The 18777-nt window shown below is 34.1% G+C and overlaps 1 protein-coding gene across 1 annotated transcript; it reads right to left on the reverse strand.

Annotated features, from left to right (window-relative positions):
* Positions 1-16259: 16259 nt before the first annotated feature.
* LOC119075585 (beta-1,2-xylosyltransferase RCN11-like) lies at positions 16260-17066 on the reverse strand. The gene has a single exon (XM_037182053.1). It carries the CDS (start codon positions 17064-17066, stop codon positions 16260-16262), a length of 807 nt encoding a protein of 268 aa, XP_037037948.1.
* Positions 17067-18777: the final 1711 nt, after the last annotated feature.

Genomic DNA, 18777 nt, shown 5'->3' on the forward strand with positions numbered 1-18777 from the left:
CATATTCTTCATATATGCCACAAGGATACACTATATACGTACGTCATGGGACAGAGTGTATTATCATGCAAGAATTCAGAAAGTTTTCGCAAAATTTATTCTCGACAAGAATTGTGTATAATATTGAAATATTTCCGAGAAGTTTAAAAAATAACTCAAAGAATATAAAATTGACTTTCAAAGGTTTTGAACTAGCATTTATGCCAAGAAACATTTAAATTCTTTGTAAAAAGTTCGAGATCCGAAAAAAAGGAGAAAATAAAACCGAAAAAAATTGAAATAAACACAAAAAAGAATCACAAGATTAAGAATGGAAACAAATGATACAAATTAAAATGGAAAATTAGTTTTCATTCAACCTTTCCATTACCACATCAAGGTCAAAAACAAATGGATGGGGGGCACAAATAATGGCAACGGGTCGGTTTAATTGTAACTACTTTGTTTAGCAGACCAAATATTTGCCCATGTAGCTTTATAATATCAAGTGAATTTGTTAAAGCCCCCTTAACCATTATAGACTCTGCAGTATTCGAAATATTGTTGTTATGTGAGAGAAAAACCCGAAATGTTCGTATAGTCAACGTGCCTGATGTAAATGATTTTTTTTTTCTATATTAGACTTGCGTTGTTGTTTTGTATATTTTGCGAAGAGTTTACAAACATTTATTTTTGGCGCTAAATCATATCATTGAACACTGCTAATAAAAGTTATGACGATAGACGTCGGCAGCGTATCATTGTACGACTCGAAAATAAACACTGAAACGATTCATCTGAATACAAATTGTTTGGTATCGGCTTTATTTACACTCTGAATAAATATAATTTTGTCTAACGCTTTTTTTCCAATGATTATCTAGGTCGAAAGTCAAATTAAAATTTCTATTTAAGTACAGACTAAAACATGAATTCAATATACAATGGTTGTACATGTGCTTTATATGGAAAAAGAAGGGGTAGAGGTATACGTTGTTATAAAACATTTTATATGACCGAAAACAACAAACCCTATTGACTATTTATTTTGCCAATTTAAATCTATATACGTTGTACTTAAGTGGGCAATAAAATTGATAGATGACTATACGAAATTAAATGGACCAAAGTGAAGTGGAGAAAATACGATCTTGTTCATGTAAATGTATCTAAATAGTTATAAGTTCTGTAAGTTTAGTAAAGGACCGACACGAGAGAGGAAGTAGAGTGTAGCATATACCTCCAAAAATTTTCGAATTGGTAAATTGAACATAGAAATGTGTTTTAATATTGAAACAATTTATTATACATGGAAGTTTTATCGGAATTTCGGGAAGTAGTTGAGTTGTATGCCTTCACATCGTATGAACCCATTCAGATAATGCTGCTAGTGCATATAAATTTTAACCATTTTGATCCAAGAAACGAAAGCTTAGCTCGGTTATTGTGTGTTCAGCGTGGCACCACAGATTTTTTACTGATTTTAATTGAGGTAAGATTGCTAAAATAAGAGGTTAAAACTTATAATTATTTAGACACAGCTACAGTAGCAAATTTTAGCTTAGAAACTGTTTAACATTGTTTGAGCCTTTCTCTCAATTTTTTTTTTCGATTTTCCATTGAGGTCTTTCTGTTAATTTTTCTTCGATTTCCAAACAAACTTTTCCTACTGAGGCATTTCTCTCAATTTTTCATCGATTTCCTACTGAGTCCTTTCTGTTAATTTTTTCTTAGATATCCTACTGAGGCCTTTCTGTAATTTTTTTTCGATTTCCAAACAAAATATTCCTACTTTCTCTCAATTTTTTCTTCGATTTCCTACTGAGGCATTTCTGTTAATTTTTCTTTGATTTACAATCGAAATTTTCCTACTGAGACATTTCTAGAAAACAATTTCGATAGGAAATTAAAGATTTTGTCTATGTTCGCTAAAATGAGCTTCATTTGTTTGAACAATAAATGGTTGAAATTCAAAAAAAGCCTCGTCAGGACTTCGCCCTACTAAGACAAAAGGCCCTTTAAGAATCGCCCGAACACCCAGTATGGCCAGTCCGGACCTGTAGATACAGGCAACTACAGGCAACCAATTACAATGGATCATTTGTACATTTTTACATTTAATGACGGTTACAGTGATAGCAAATATGAATACAATGAGTAGGAATATCGACATTTCAAAAGGTGTTGAGTGAAACATTGGTAATGGAAGACTTACCGAAGGACAGTCTTCTGGTTATCTGGAATTATTTCAGCTCCACAACGAGCACATATTCAAATGAAGAAATAATGGCAAACAAAGGCCAAAGTGCTGATCATTTCTTCGAAAGTGGCTGGGTACGAAAAATGTGCAAAGCAAACTCTCTTCGATGTAATATTTTTTATTCCGACTTTTGATCGGAATTGTAAATACCTTTCACTTGACGTATCGCTTACAAGTGTAGCCTTTAAATGGCCAGAGAAATCTTCGGAAAACGTTAAAGCACTTATGGGCGCTTATAAAGCGCTCAAGAGGGGTCGACCCAAAATCGCCTATCTTCGAACTTAGCCTCACTATTTCAACTACCTTTCAGGGAAAATCGGACATCGGATTTGATTTACTCAAGATATCGACGTGACAGACAGACAGACAAAATTTTTATTGCAGATTCGTCATCTATGAACATAGGCAAACACTTTGCCCCTACCGTCTCATTCGAATTCCATCAATTACACACGGCATCGTAATCCTATAAGCCCCTTTGCACTTCGTAAGGGACTTTTTTTAGCATTGTTTCAGCCAAACGAGAATCTTCATTTTCGATAAAGTATATCTCGAGAAGAACTAGTACCTTCGCTCGGATTGTACATTATAATCATAACAGGCCCAGAATGTCTTCAAATGAAATATTTCTGAGAATACACAATAAAAACTGTGAAGGAGCATAGAATTGTAATGTTCCTGAGCAAATTCGTCGTGAACTAATGGAAGAAAATTAAATATTTTTTTTCTTTTCCATTACAATTCCACGTTGCAAAGGGCGCGCGTTTGAACAATTAACTGAAATTCTTTTTAACAAAATTTAACTTATTTTACCAATGGAAAACAAATTTATTTTCAAAATAGCTGGAAAAAAACCTACATCCGTTACATAACCATCATATGCGAGTATGTTATTCGAAATTGTAACAAAAAAAAGTGGAAAAAGCACAAAAGGCAAATAATCAACCCCGTTGCAAAGTAATTTATCAAATGTAACCACTCTATTAGTCTTTGGCTTCATGTATAAATTGTTCCAATTAAGTAGAGATTATGGGCGGAACAAAACAAACTTGGAAGCTAAAGAAGAAACATGGTTCCGGTGCTTCAATAAATTTGCATGTTTTTATGCACTTTTCAATGACTTATTATGCTATTTTTGAAAGTTTCAAACTTGGATTTTGGTGTTGGCGTACAGTACATATTGATGACATAAAAAATAAGATTATAACAAAAAGTTAAACGTTCCGCGTCAATAGCAAGTTAATTGGAGTTTGACGCAGTAATAAATTATGAATTCGGTAAATATTTTGTTTTGGAGTGAAAAACAGTGAAAATCCAACTGGAAAACAGAATTTACCCACGTTTCTCATATCAACGAAATACCGGATGATGTATCCCCCCTGAAAAAAAGAACAGGATACATTATTATACTTTTCGAAGATCATAAACCATTTCTTAATTCATTTTTCATTGCAAAATCCGAGTCTAAATGCCATAAATATTCGTAACACGTTTTACTTTTCTAAAAATAAATTTAAAAGATTTTGGACTTGTCAATCAAATTATGTTAATCCAAGTTCGGAAGATAATTTTAAGGGAGCACAGCACGTTTCACAGTCAATTTGTAAAGTATTGTATAAAGCTTACTGCTTTTTTACTCGGTGTATGAACTCTCTGGTTCCGATAACATATAGTATAAACGAACTACGTATGTAGGTTGTTTGACTTGCATATAATATCATTCGGGAATCACCATCCACCATGTGAAAGTGTAAATACGGAAACTTTTTGATATATGAAGCTGTGTGAGTGTGTGTGTTTTAATATAAAGTGTAGCGCACGATTTGATCCGTAGCATAAGTCACACCGTTGATGTATACGTTGTGTTTGAAAACTAAACCAACTTTAGATTTCTTCATTTAAGTTGATTTTGAGGAAGTGTGAATTGTGAATGTTGGAAATCGACTAAACTTCTACTCAATTTAGCCGAGGAAAGTTTTCTTGTGGCTTCCAATTTACGATAATTTTGTTACAGATTGACAGCTCGAATTTTATTAATTTTTTTTTCGTTTGCAATGAAATGGATCAGCGGTAAGATCTGTTGACAATCGAAAAGATACATAAGCAAAAAAGGTTGTAGTCACATTTGTTATCACACCATCGCTGACAAAAGTGAACCGTGAGGTTTTTATGGAGTATATAGCAACATTTTTGGTAAAACTAATGAAGAACAAGATTTGACATCAAACACTAGACGACGTTTTAAACAAGATAAGTAGTAGATTGTTATGTAAACGTTGTTTGTAAAAGTTAAAAGACATCTGAAATCTTCTTTATTTCTCTTTTGCATTTATGTGTGAACTACAAGTATAGTATGTAGAAGTTGAAATACAAGCCCATTCGCCATACATACAGGTGATTCCCAGTTCACCACCAGTTAGCATCGAATAATGTAATTAAATTCACACCGAATTTAACAATTCAAATTAATAGTTAAATTTCACTGAAAGGCCATGTATTTCAAATCAATAATTCGACGTGCAACATGTACATTTCAAACAATGCACCATATGCTAAATAATTATTATAATGAGAATTAGAGTTTTGTTTGACCTGACCATAAAATATAATATAAATGCGTTTATGCAGATGAATCAGCAGGCAAAATTTATGGAAAAGCAGCAGTCTGAAATATTTTTATTTCATTATGCCCCGACCGAACCTACGAATTCATGTTTGTCGGACATACATGGAACGGTAGAATCATTTGTATGTTATTTTGGAATTTATTCAACGCGTGAAGCGTTACTTTTGTTTGAATTGATAATAATCAAACGTGTCAACTGAATTGAAACTTTAACGGAACTGACTTTTACCTGCTAAAACATTTAAAATTATCTGGGCGATAGTTAAACTTCTCAACGGCAAGCTTATCTTGTAGGTATAATGATACAAATTGCGAAAGATTCAATACGTAGCGCAACAGTACCAATTGTTACTATAGACTGCAGTTTTGTACAACAGAGAGTACTTACAATGTAAAATGTAAGACAGTACCAATCTGTAAAGTGACCAACGCTGTACGCTGTAAGCATCCTATTATAGAGGACAAATTCAGTAAAGGATTTTTCTTCAATTAAATGAAAGTAACGTTTCTAAGTCCACTCGAGCTTAATAATCTGGGTAGTTGGAGTATTTGGTGCACTCGACGAACCGTACCCTACAGGCGTGCGCGTGGTTCGGAATTTGTGTTACACATTTGGTTGTAACACATATTGTATAGCCTTCCAGTCTTCCCTGAAGTCAATAGATAGTATTTTCCGCTTCAGCAGATGATGCTAAAACCTTAATAGAAAAAAAATCTAAAACATTTCCTTCTTTTTAACATTTTGACCTGGTAATGTTGACATAAGTCTGTTGCAGAATCTGTCTATAATCCTTTCAGCATATTCCATTCAAATCTAATATTTCTACTGGAAAAATGTCTTATTTAGGCACATGTCACGCAAAAGATGTCGCACGACAATAATGCAGTGTGGTATACGAAATATGTGACTTTATAGAAAAGTTTACTTGGGATGTTTACACGAAATCGAAAACCAATCATAAACTTAAGTATAATGCAAAGCCACCAAAATGTGTGGTTTAATAATTCTCGTTTCTCGTTTGCTTCCTTACTTGCACTGACTGCATTTAAATCTTCTCATATTTTCACTTCAATATTATAATATTTGTATAAGAACATCTAACATTTTATGACAAGCTCTGCAATATTGTAACCATAAACTTTACCATACACACAGTTACTCGTTTTCCATGGTTAGTTTATATGTGGAAATCTATTGTGAAGAAAATGCATTTCAATACCCCTCAAAGCATTCGCAATACATATACTTTACATAAACGTATAATAATAATAATGGATCCTCTCCAAAGACGCTTTTCAATACACATATTTATGCAGCCACACAGACACATACTTGCCGAATGTATTATAACCCAAACACATAACCGTTCCATTTAACATTTAACAATTTTCATCAAAGTTGAATTTCAAGTAAACATTCAATAAACCGACTGGAAACAGAATAAAAAAAATGAATTTCATACTCCATAAAAACGCCTTTTTTTACACCAACAACAAGAAGAGTAAAAATCCGAAACGGGAAATGAAATGTCCTTTATATGGGATTTGTATGTCTTGTGAAAAAGTAATTTTATTTTCCCTTATTCGCTATATTTATGACAAGATATGTATTTAATCTGACAAATCCGAGAAGAAAAATGAAAATACAAAAAAAAAATAAGTCTTGTTGCGGGCTTCGGTGTTCGGTGTAAAAATTCGTTGTTAATTTTTGTAATAATTTTATTTACGACAGCAAAAAAGTTTATTGAAATGCATTACCTTCGATATTTTCTTCTCAGAATTTTAAAATTGAAATGCAGTCGAACAAATAATTTTAATAAATGGAAATGAGCCTACATGAGGGTAATCCACTCTGGGCAATGTTGTAAATGACAAGGAATACTGGTAAATACCAATGGTCACATTCTTGGAAATCTGTAGAATTGTGAATGCTATGAAAACGATAGTGTAAGCGCAGCAAATCGAGGGATGACGCAGGTTCTTGACTAAATGGTATCACCACTCACAGCAAAAACCAGTACAGATGAGTAAAATTTTGAGTAATTGGGCTTGCCCTCGAGACTGAACGCAGGACAATCATACAAATTTGTGTCCTGTCTCAGACACACACATATTATATGATCATACCAAGGACATCCACCATCGTAAGTTTCTGCTTTTGTTGACTTTTTCAGTCATTAATTATTAGCTATTCGCTAGCTTGTTAATTCAACTTGTTTAAGATACAGTTAATGTCAACTGAATTCGTGTCTAGGTTTGCTTCAACCGTTTTACCAAGCGTTTTACCAGCTATCCACTTATATAGTCACGCTGCATATGGGTGCTTACATGGTTTTAATACTACCAAGCGAGGCGTGTGACTATGAAACCCAGTGGACCAGTTGGTAAAACAGCTGAAGCTACCGTAAACACAAATTTGGTTAACGTAACTTGTATATACAATTCTCGGAAAAAAAGGTTTATTCATCAAATTAGTTGCAGTGTAAATGTTTCCCAATTGTTCATGAAACACGCCTCGAAATGAAAGCTTTACAATGTGGTGCACAAAGAAAATGTTTAATTTAAATCCACAATCTCCGCTATTCAATTTCCTTCTTGTCTAAGCTTAAAGTTCGCTAAATGTGGACATTGAATTTGATGTTGTTGTTGGCTAAAATATTGGTGAAAGGAATTGGGGATTATTCTTTCAGTTTATCAAGTCGAAAATTGAAATTGAAATATTTCCCTATCACTACGTTTTATAAAATCATTTTGACCATAAATTTAATTGCCATCGACTTTTATTAATTGGATTTAATTTAAAATAGTTTGAAATCAACAGAAACTTCATTGTTATTAATTTCCAATAATACTTCTCGCTCGTAACGTTGCAATGCAAACGAAACTATTTATGCAAATGTGTAGCGTTAAGCAAAACTTATTGAGCAGTTCAAAACTGAAAACTTAATGTATTTTGTGTACGAAATATCGCAGAGGGAAGACGACGACGATGGCGGGAGAATGGGACGTGAAAAACGATAAAATATTCGATAATATTTGCAAAACGATAGTTCCTTTCAAGGTTTGTATAATAAAAACATAATATATAATACACACAGCATTGGCTTTTTATATGAATAAATGAATATAAAGCACTCCACAGCACGGAGTTTCATTTATACTCAGCTTTTCACCCAATTTGTATTCAAACAGCAACTTGTTGAAGTTTAATAAAAATACGGGGTGGCATCTTTCAATGGGGTAAGCTACCTAGCTAGACGCGAACGACATCATCACTATGTTTTTGTTTGCCTTCGTTTCTCTTTTTTTTTCTTGTCTTACATATTATGTTGATATTGTGTCTAGGTTCGATGTTTCAATGTTTATGGAATCGAAAATAAAGATGATGATTCCGTGGAGGTGTGCTACTCAAGGAACACTGAAAAACCCCAATCATGTGGCAGAAGTAATTTTACATGTGATGGTGATGATATTTATCCATCACGGAAAACTGAAAGAAATTCTTACCGCTCTTGTAACATTGTTTAAGTCGTTGAAAATTTTGCTTTTGTCGTATACATTATATACTATTATATTAGCATATTAAATACGGTTATACATGGTGGAACTTGTGCACAGTCATCGTTTCATTCAGGTTTAGTGTTATATTTTACGGACCTTCTTGTTTAATGTGGGGCATGTCATCAAAATGCTAAAAACATTGGTTTTTATATTATGTTGTAGATTTAATCCAATTAAACAGTGTGTTGTATAATGAATACCGTTTATCTAGGGTTGTTTTAGATGACTGGCTGTTTCTTCTGCAGTTCATACACACAGTTGAATTAATTTTTTTTTTGCTTATGAAATTATGACTGAAAATTTATGTCATTTGCTTCATTAGTAAAAATGTTTTACTGTTGTAACAAAATTCATTCAGTCCTGTCTTATCTATAGGAGTTTGACATCTTCATCAGCGGTTGTTGCGAGGAACATTGTTTTTTTTTTAAATTACACACTCCCAATGATTTAATATAATGTGTTAATCATGTACTATTGTAACATACGTCTGATACCTAGGTTCTAAAAGAAAAGGTTGTGACGCCTTAGAGCTCAACACGAAGGCAGGAGCATCAGAACTACCTCTATCGATTTAGAAGATAATTTTTTGTGTTGAAACAGTTCCAATATGGCCTCTAGATGCCTTCGACACGATAGCTTCGTAAGTATCTTAACCTGTTCTTTCAGAACCTAACGTGATACGCCAATGATAATGCGGCTGTTCTGTAAACTCTTGGTTTTTCGTTGGAAATTTGTTAACTGCTAAGAGGTACATCAAAAGCTAGAACTTAGAAATCTAGCTACTCATCCGTTACCACTCTACAAGAAACTGTTTTTTGCAAATAATATACAATTAACTGACTCGAATCCACCTACAACTGTGTCTCTTTTAATATTCCTGTGAATTTGAAACATTTAAAAGTTTTTTTTTCTTTCTTTTCTTTATAGACGAAATGAACCGAACAAATTTAAAGAGGGATAATCGTTGTGTGTTAGAGGTGAACTCTACGGAATTTTTTGTGAACTTTGAAACTCTCAACTAGGCGGAAAACAATGTTGCTTTTATTTTCCTTCGATGTAGGCTTGAATTCTGGATCATTTTACTTTAGTCTCTAGGAAAATAAAGTTTTCGAGAAGAAAAAGTTGTACAAAATATCTGTGCTTTAACCAAAAGTTTAAAGTCAGTTTGAAATTCATGGAAATATTGCAATTATCGTAAAAAAAGTGTTTCAATTGACATTAGTAATTGGTCTATCCCTTGACCCTTGACCAATGTCGAGCAATTTAAAGTTTACCCTTTCAGAAACGGATTGCTCTATAAAATGATCAAAGTTATTACTATTGTTACAATATCGTTTTGTATAAACGCAACTGTTCCACGAGCCCTAATAAAAGTGTTTTTGTCTCAAAGAAAATTAAACAAAGCAGACCCAACCGAAAGCAAGCAGAGCCCAATGTCCCTTTTCTTTTGATGAATATGATTCTATAGCTGTTAGTTAGTTGTCTAGGTCCCAACACCAAGCAAAAGCTCCGTGAACCTTCTTCCGAAATACAATTGATAAATTACGAAAATATCTTGTTGCATTGTAATATCAGTGTAGTTCGGAGCTGAATTCCTTTTCGCATTTGTTGAATTGGTATTTGAGGAACCCAGTATACGATCTGAGCAAACAAAAATATATTTTTCATAAAATTTGTTTAGACAAATTGGAAAGCCCTTGTCTTGGATAAACATTTAAAGAATTTTTCATTATGCAGAAAATGTTGGTTTGTTGGTGACATATTCCCGTTTATAATATGCAACGTTGGAAGTTTTCACTACGTGTGTAACACGTTAAACATACATGGGTAGCATTTATATGCGACATTTGGAGACATGCAGAAAGAACCAAAATAGAAAAACGACGAAAGCGAATTACTTCACGGGATGGTATATTTAGAAGAAGTAGCTGAAGAAGAAAAAAATGAACAAAGGCATTCAACAAGAAAAATTCAAAATATGGGATTTAAAGTGGTTTTGTTTTGACAAAAAGGGATGAAAAACGTTAAATTTGTGAAATAAAATGTAAACTTCCTGATGAACAATTTCTTAACGTCTATGCCGCATGTGGTGTATGTTATGTGGGGGTATAAGTATTATACATAGACTCTGTAGTGTGCATAAAATAACTTGGCAAAACATGATGAACATGAGCGAACATACTTACGTATTTTCTCCACTTTGTCTTCATAATATTGTATGAAAACAAAGCAATGCCAACGATTTACTAAGAGAGTTTACGTTGCTTATGTCATAATGCTACTTACACTCATGTTTTCCTAACAGCATCCTCTAAATATCAAACTTATTTATGCAACACGAGTAAGAAGCTGGCTTTGGAAAAGAATGAAGGGGCTGTTTATCAATGACATGTAAAACTTTCTAGTCATCAGCTTTATTTCGTCACACCGAATAAAATCGTTTTTTTTTTTTGCTTAATAATAATTTATTATTAAAAATATTGTGTTTAAGGCTTACTGTTCAATCAGTTCCTCCTGATAAGACCTCAAACCTATGAATTGATTATATTTGACCTGACAGTTTTTTTCAGGATGTACCTGTATGTAACTCTAATACATTGCAATTGATTTTAAATTCAGATTAGGTTTAGGGTGACCTGGCCTGATAAAAACCTTAAAATACTAAGCTCTTTCGAATTATTTTCATTTTAAATTTCTCAATGATTTCTCACACTGTCGAACTATTCTAATGTTTATTTACTATCGCTGCATGAGCGACGTACACCATTTATCTAATAAATTAGTTTTCGATTTTCTTTAATTCGTGTTCACCCTTGTCTGTGAACGCGCTGTGAATGTGACAAAATTCGATCACCTGATAAATAAAATAACCTAACAAAGACAGTTTTTTTTACATAGAATCAGGTAGTACCTGATTCAGGTACCCAAATGTGTAAGACCTTGAGGAAATTCTCAAAAACTTCTCTTCAGCAAAAACGTAATCACTCCATGTTTTTCCTAAAATTTTAACTTTTTTCAATAAGTTCTGATAGAGTTACGAGCCTTGCAGTAAAAGAAGACGTCATCATCACCATAAGCAAGTAAGCACTGCTCGTATTTAGTTCATAAGGTAAACTGTTTCCATTTTTGTTACTACTATGTATGTAAGCAGCTAAACAGGTTTGTCTTACTATTTATCATACTAAGATGGTGTGCTGACAATTTTCACCTAATTCTAATTAAGCTGCACGATATTTGCTTTTGTTCCACATTTGAGTACCTTACTTCTAATATTTAAAAACATTCATTGTCTGTCCTTGCTGCAAAAATAGTTTTTTTTCCTTAAAACTAAAAAAATATTTTATTTCTGGTTAAATTCAACATAAAATTTCAAATTTGCATCCGAAAAGTTGGTTACTGAATGCAAAAAAAAGTTTTCTGTATGCAGAATATTTCAATTAAAAAGTGGACATGCACGTATTCAAGACACTGATTATATTCACATTTAAGTGGACTCAACGCTTAGTTACTAGATAAAGTCAGTGGTGTCGAGTTTACCGGGGCAGTTCCCCTTATAAGAACAGTAGATTACATTGGATGCTGCGGAGGTACTTCATTACATGAGGTAACAATTTTGTGATACGAGCCCAACTCACAAGTGTGGTTTTAAGCAACAAGCTTTGGAAACGGTTATTTTGACAAGTGTAGAGTTTGCCGAAGTTTGCAACTACACGAGTCAAAATAACCGTTTCCAAAGCGATTTGCTTAAAACCACACGAATAAGTTCGCGAGTTCACAAAATTGATTCCGAGTGTAATGAACTACCAAGCAGCATCCAATGTATGCTGTTTTATTGCCTATTCACCCGGAATATTGTTGTTACGAGTACATTTTTCCACCCAAGGACCTGACAGTTCAAAACCAAAAGTGTTCAAGAAGACACTAGCAGATTCTTGAATACCAAAAGACTATTCTAAATTAATGAATAATTCCCGTTTCTCGATAGAGAAACGGGTCTTCAAAAAAAAATTGCGTTTGTTTGTCCGCAGCCCAACATTATACTATCAATACAATCTACCTGTTTATGTATTATGTATCTATCTATCTAACTATCTATCTATCTATCTATCTATCTATCTATCTATCCATATATCTATCTATCTATCCATCTATCTATCTATTATCTATCAGATATATATTTTCTATTATCTATTATCTATTATGTGTCTGGGCCTGGTCCAAAAAATATTTTTTGAGTTTGTTTGTCCGCAGGCCTCAAAAGTGGCCTCGCAGGGGTCTGCCGGCAGGACGTCGGAGGCCATTTTTCAAAAGTGGCCTCCCAGGGGTCTCCCGGCAGGACGTCGGAGGCCATTTTTCAAAAGTGGCCTCCCAAGGGTCTGCCGGCAGGACGTCGGATGCCATTTTTCAAAAGTGGCTTCCCAGGGGTCTGCTGGCAGGACGTCGGAGGCCATTTTTCAAAAACGGCTTCTCAGAAATAAGTCTACTAGACCTACGAGGCCAATTTTCGAAAACAGCTTCCCAGAGGTCAGTCAACATGACCTACAAGGCCAATTTTCGAAAACGGCCTCCCAGGAGTCAGTCAACAAAACATACGAGGCCAATTTTCGAAAATAGCTTTTCAGATGTTAGTCACCAGGACATACGAGGCCAATTTTCGAAAACGGTCTCCCAGGAGTCAGTCGGCAAGACCTACAAGGCCTATTTTCGAAAACGGTCTCCCAGAAGTCAGTCGACAAGACCTGCAAGGCCTATTTTCGAAAACGGCCTCCCACAGCTTAGCCGATAAGACCTTCAAGACCATTTTTTTAGGATTCAGCCGTGGGATATCCGATGCTTTTCTTTGAAAACAAGCCCAAACGTCTCCCTCGGTCTATACTATGAAATTGTAATTTCCAATGAATTAAAATCTTTTTAGGATTGTATAATCTGATGAATTGTCACAAATCAAGTTGTAAGAAAATCGAAAATGAATCTTGTAAATATTTTTCAAATATTATCTTATTTATTTGTCCGATGATGAGCTTATCTCTATTGATTTATTACAAATATTTACGATATATGTCTACGGCTGATCCAAAAAAGGGTTTGTTTTGCCCACAACCCCTTACAACAATTCAAATATTCATAAGACCATACAGATCGATAAAATTGAGAAACGGGAGTGCCACGTTAGTGGCCTTACTTGTTTTACAACGAACAGCGCGACATATACTATTTGATTCACTGCCTGACCAATAATAAACAAAAAATACCGATACAACAAAAAAATCTGTTGTTGCATTGAAACGTTTATAAACGAATCTAGTCTGCTCATGAAATTGGCTCACACTTCTTCATAATATTAATCCCGAAAGCATCACTGGCAACACTACTGTTTTGATGACATGCTGACAACTACTTCGACTGTTTTGTTTTTATGAAGTGCTAGATTCATATTTTGCGTAATATTTGTCGATTTTTGTGGTGTTACAATAAATTTTGCTGTGAAGTGAAGTGAATACATGATAATAAAGACAAAAGTGTTGATTGTTTTTGAAAATAAGTGAAAAATGCAAAAATTAAAATTGTGCGGCCATAGGTGTTTGTCGAAGTTGAAAAAATTGAAATTGATCAAAATGGCCCCGTCACTTATTTTTGTGTTTTTTTTTTAAAGTTTTTAATGAATTTGCTTAGATTGGTGTGCACTTAATTCAAGTGACAAAGTTTGTGATATTTAAACTAAAATAACATCGCAAGTCATTGTTTCGATTTCAGTGCTAAATAATATTTCATGTGATACACTTTTGCTGATAAAAGTAATGAAATTCTGCTGGTATGTAATGACAATCTCCTGATATGTAATGAATTTTCATATGGCTATAGGTTTGTTCCAAGTAACTGTAAACACGAACTTTGACAACCCGAACAACGACAATTTCATCCATAGCAACGTCGCTTACGTGATATTTCATACAAATCGAGCAACGTCGCCTACGCGATTTACACTGAGATATTATTGAGGTTATGGTTATATGGATGAAATTTGACAATTCATATGGCCTTGGAACAAACCTATTCCTTCACTTATGAGCGCTCACCCCTTGGCAATTTTCTAGCCTACATTTGTGCGCAAAAATATTCGTTTTTTGATGATTTCTCTGAACCAAAATCTTTTTTTGAAAAAGTAAAACCATTAAAGCATGCAAAAATGTGTTACTTTTAAGAAATTGTTTTGTGGATGGTAACTGAACCCACTTGGAGAAGCCTTTGCAAATGTGTAAATTTATGTGTTTTGCAAAGGTTTCTCCAAGTGGGTTCAGTTATCGACCACAAACCAATTTTTCCCTAAAAAGTAACACATTTTTGCATGCTTTAATGGTTTTACTTTTTCAAAAAAAAGTTTTTGGTTCAGAGAAATCATCAAAAAACGAATATTTTTGCGCACAAATGTAGGCTAGAAAATTGCCAAGGGGTGAGCGATCTTATGATGTAATGAAAAAGTTCCCACACGTAACAACCGCTTTCCGCGGGTGGGAAATGTACGTGTAACAACAATATTCCGGGTAGATAGGCAATAATAAATATTATGCACCTAGTTGGTGATTGTGATCCTAAGTCGAAGGCGCGGATCATAATCCAACTCGTCAAAATAAACATTTGCACATAGGTGTGCATATCATTTTTTATGTGTCGATGCAAAGATAAACCCAAACTCCCTCTCCGAGCTGATGCATAATGTTGGTCTTACCACACAATAAATTTGGCACTATGGCGAACGCAGCGTCACTGGATTGTTTTTGCATTCACTTCATATGCATATAATATAATATACTTTCTGTGCTGTGGTTATTAAATTCTTTGATTTACATTTTTAATCTAACAAGAGTAAATTAGAGTGGTGGTGGTTTTTGCAGAATGTAAAAAAAACCTTGGTGTATTAGTCATGTACTTTTCCGTGTTGTTTTTACCATTTCTCATCGTCACAAAATCCGCCATAAATAAATTTGACGAAAAATTAATTTAAATCTCTATAATTCGTATCAAATTGACTTAAAACTGAATGTTTTCTTCTCGAACGTGTTTACATTGAATGATGTAATTTACCGTCCTATAGGACATGATTAATGCTAATGTTTTAAATCCTTTTTTTTTTGAAATGCGAATTCTCTCTTTCTCTGATTATAATAACATTTAAATTTCTACCTCGTTTACCTTTCTATTCAATTAAATTTATGCATCTAGTCGCTCCGAACCAACAATGTTTCCCAGTCAAAGAGAATTCGAAAGTACAATCAAAGAAATCAAATTTTCTAATTTCCCAAATTCGTATTTTATGTATTTTCAAAGGCATTATAGCAACTCCATAAACATAAACATGTAACAAAGTCGTACTGAAGGGAATGATATTCTTTTGACCTTTGTCATTTCGTACTTAATCTACTTATAATTGAATGGATTAAGTGAAAGCTGGTAATTAATTGAGGGGTTTTCAACTGTGAAGTCTGCTAAAAAACTAGAAATGGCAAACAAAACAAAACCGGGAACAGAATGAAATTAAAAAGGAAGAAGAAAAAAGTCATTGCCATGACTTTAAGATTGATGAACAGCCAAGATTTTTGGGATAGCTTTAGGAAGATACTAATTGATGAGATTTGCTTTTGCTTGAGACAAGCTCCATGTATAATTTTTATTCTCATGCTTCGTGCTGTTCGGAGGTGTTTTAAATTGAATTTCTGCTTCCATAAAACAGATAATGTTGCTGTGCTTGGTGTAGAGAAAATAATCAAGAGTTGAGTAAAACGAGGAAATTTTTCGGTGATTCTGAAAACACATTCCAATAAAAAAAACGACATCTCAACCATGTGTGTAAGCAGTTGTGGACATTTTAATGAGATCTTTGACCGCAATATCAATAACATTCACAATTTGCTCCGGTGGAATAACTTTTCCATGAAAGTCAATGGAATGGTACTGCAAACCCATCCACATAGCAATGTTATGATAATGTCTGTTCATCGAATTACGATCGTCCATGAATATTTCGATAAGATGAGAGCCTGGAGTCATGAACATGCTGTATACTAAACCAGCACCGTGGACACCAACTAATATGTTTCCTTGGACAGCAATAACCGTTTGTTCTTTAAATGTTTTGTAGGTCTCTGGACGAAACACTACCACATTTAGTGATGGGAATCTGGTTTTAATGGTTTCAAGGATAACATCTTCGTTTACAAGAACCCTTGTAATACTTCTCGAAGACAGGTACTGTCGCCTGGAGATGAAAAGAAGTGTCAACCGTTTAACAGGAACTGTACCATCAATTTGTAGTTTTTCGATTGCCCAGCTTCTGAAGCCTTTCAAAATCGGAGATGAGCAATAAGTATCCGTTTTATAGCCTCCAAATTCAGTAAAGTGGGACCTCATTCCGTACATATTCGTGATGCTTCGTGCAAAGCAAGTGTTTCGAGGAAAGGGATCATTACGAATGATTCTTACCCCTTTCGGAAACAATTCAGACCAGAACGTGAAAAGCGGATTATTCACAATTCCATCCATACCGTCGTAAATTGCAATTTCCACTTGATTCGGATCTTCGTCGAACAGGATAAGACTCACAAATGTATTTGTAACATCTTCCAAGAAATGATAGGCATTCATTGCATCCCATCTCCAAATCCAGAAGACAGTATGTAAGACTTTGTGTGAGCATTGAAAGTCTAGCATCCTAAATGTATGGAACTGATCCACGCGGAATAAACTGTCGTATTGCATTTTACGTTCATCGACTCCGTTATAGTTAGTTACTATGGACTCACAGTCAGCAGAAACAATATCGTTGTTCATTACCACTGCAGAAAGTGACGATAGATCCGAAGTGTTTGCAACATAATAGGGTTCATACAGTCGAATTTCGGTATTGATTAGCAGACATACCCGCCGAGTAACAGCTTCGTCATATCGTAAATAGCAGGTGATTTTACTTGTTGACTCATTTGCACAAATCTCAAACTTTGTGGACTTCCAAACGTCAAACATTTTCATTCCGTACTTTTGACAACAATTTTCGACCCCATCTTGCACTTCAGTGTCATACCTCAATATGTAGTTGGTTAGGTTTAAAGGAACTATCTCACAATGATTTTTAGGATCACGAAGCACAAAAAATATAATTGAAAAATAAAGTATTAAAGTAATAGTCGTACAAATAAAATATCGACTCCTCAGGCGAAACATGAGAAAGTTGTTTCGGAGAGATTGAATGGATAAATCACCAGATAGAATGCCACTACTCAACTGGCGATTTTACATAATGTAGTACAATATATTAGGTATCGAACTATTAATATTGTTAAGTCGTGCATTTTCATATTTCAATAAAAAAAGCGATAGTCTACATAGAGTTCTGCCGGCACAATAAGCGTGAACAAGAAATATTCGTGATAAGAATTTAACGTTTGCACACTGACCTCGTTTCATATTCTCTAGTCAAGTATAGTAACTTAGTATTGTACGTATAAAATAAGGTATGTTTATGTTACTCATACAGTGCTTCATTGAACAAATTCATCGACCGGTACAAAAGTTCGTCACCAGCTCGATGTCTGATTCACTACTCATTTTGACTACAATAACGTCCAACCAACGTGACGCAATTTGCTCCAGCTGTTTTTCACCTGGTCCAATCATACAACCTCACTACAAAATATTTGAAATAATCCTGGTATTATACTGCATGCATATGGTAAAATATTCTTGAATGTAGGAAAATATGCTCGTATGTGGTAACTTATGATATCTGCAGCCAAAAATTATACTATTTGCAGCCACATTACAATTTTCAATCATTTTAAAAAAAAATAGGTCAGCTAAGACTTCGGATGCCTTCGTGAAAAATTGCGTAGTATCCTCGAGAAAGAGCAGGTATTTTCTTTGGTGACTTTCGAAACGAAAGTTCTAACTTTTTCTCCTTTTTCTATTTCATGCTTTAATGCCACTAGCCATCTGAAAGAATTTTGAATTTGGCGAATGCCGATTATTTAAGAGCGCTTACCCATTGGCAAATCTTTCTCTGAAAAAGTAAAATCATTAAAGCATGCAAAAGTGTGTTACTTTTAAAGGGAAAATTGGTTTGTGGCTGATAACTTGACCATTACACATTTTGCAAGGGTTTCTCCAAGTGGGTAAAGTTATTACTCACAAACCAATTTTTCCTTTTTCAGAAAAAGATTTTGGTTCAGAGAAATCATCAAAATCCGAAAATGTTTGCGCACAAATTCACGCCGTAAGTGTGCCTAAAATTTGAATTTTAAGTGAACGATTCGATGAAAAAGTGAACCGAAAAATACATTTCAACGCTTCATTGTATGAA

The sequence above is a fragment of the Bradysia coprophila genome, unplaced genomic scaffold (assembly GCF_014529535.1).
Source record: "Bradysia coprophila strain Holo2 unplaced genomic scaffold, BU_Bcop_v1 contig_232, whole genome shotgun sequence".
Lineage (NCBI taxonomy): Eukaryota > Metazoa > Arthropoda > Insecta > Diptera > Sciaridae > Bradysia > Bradysia coprophila.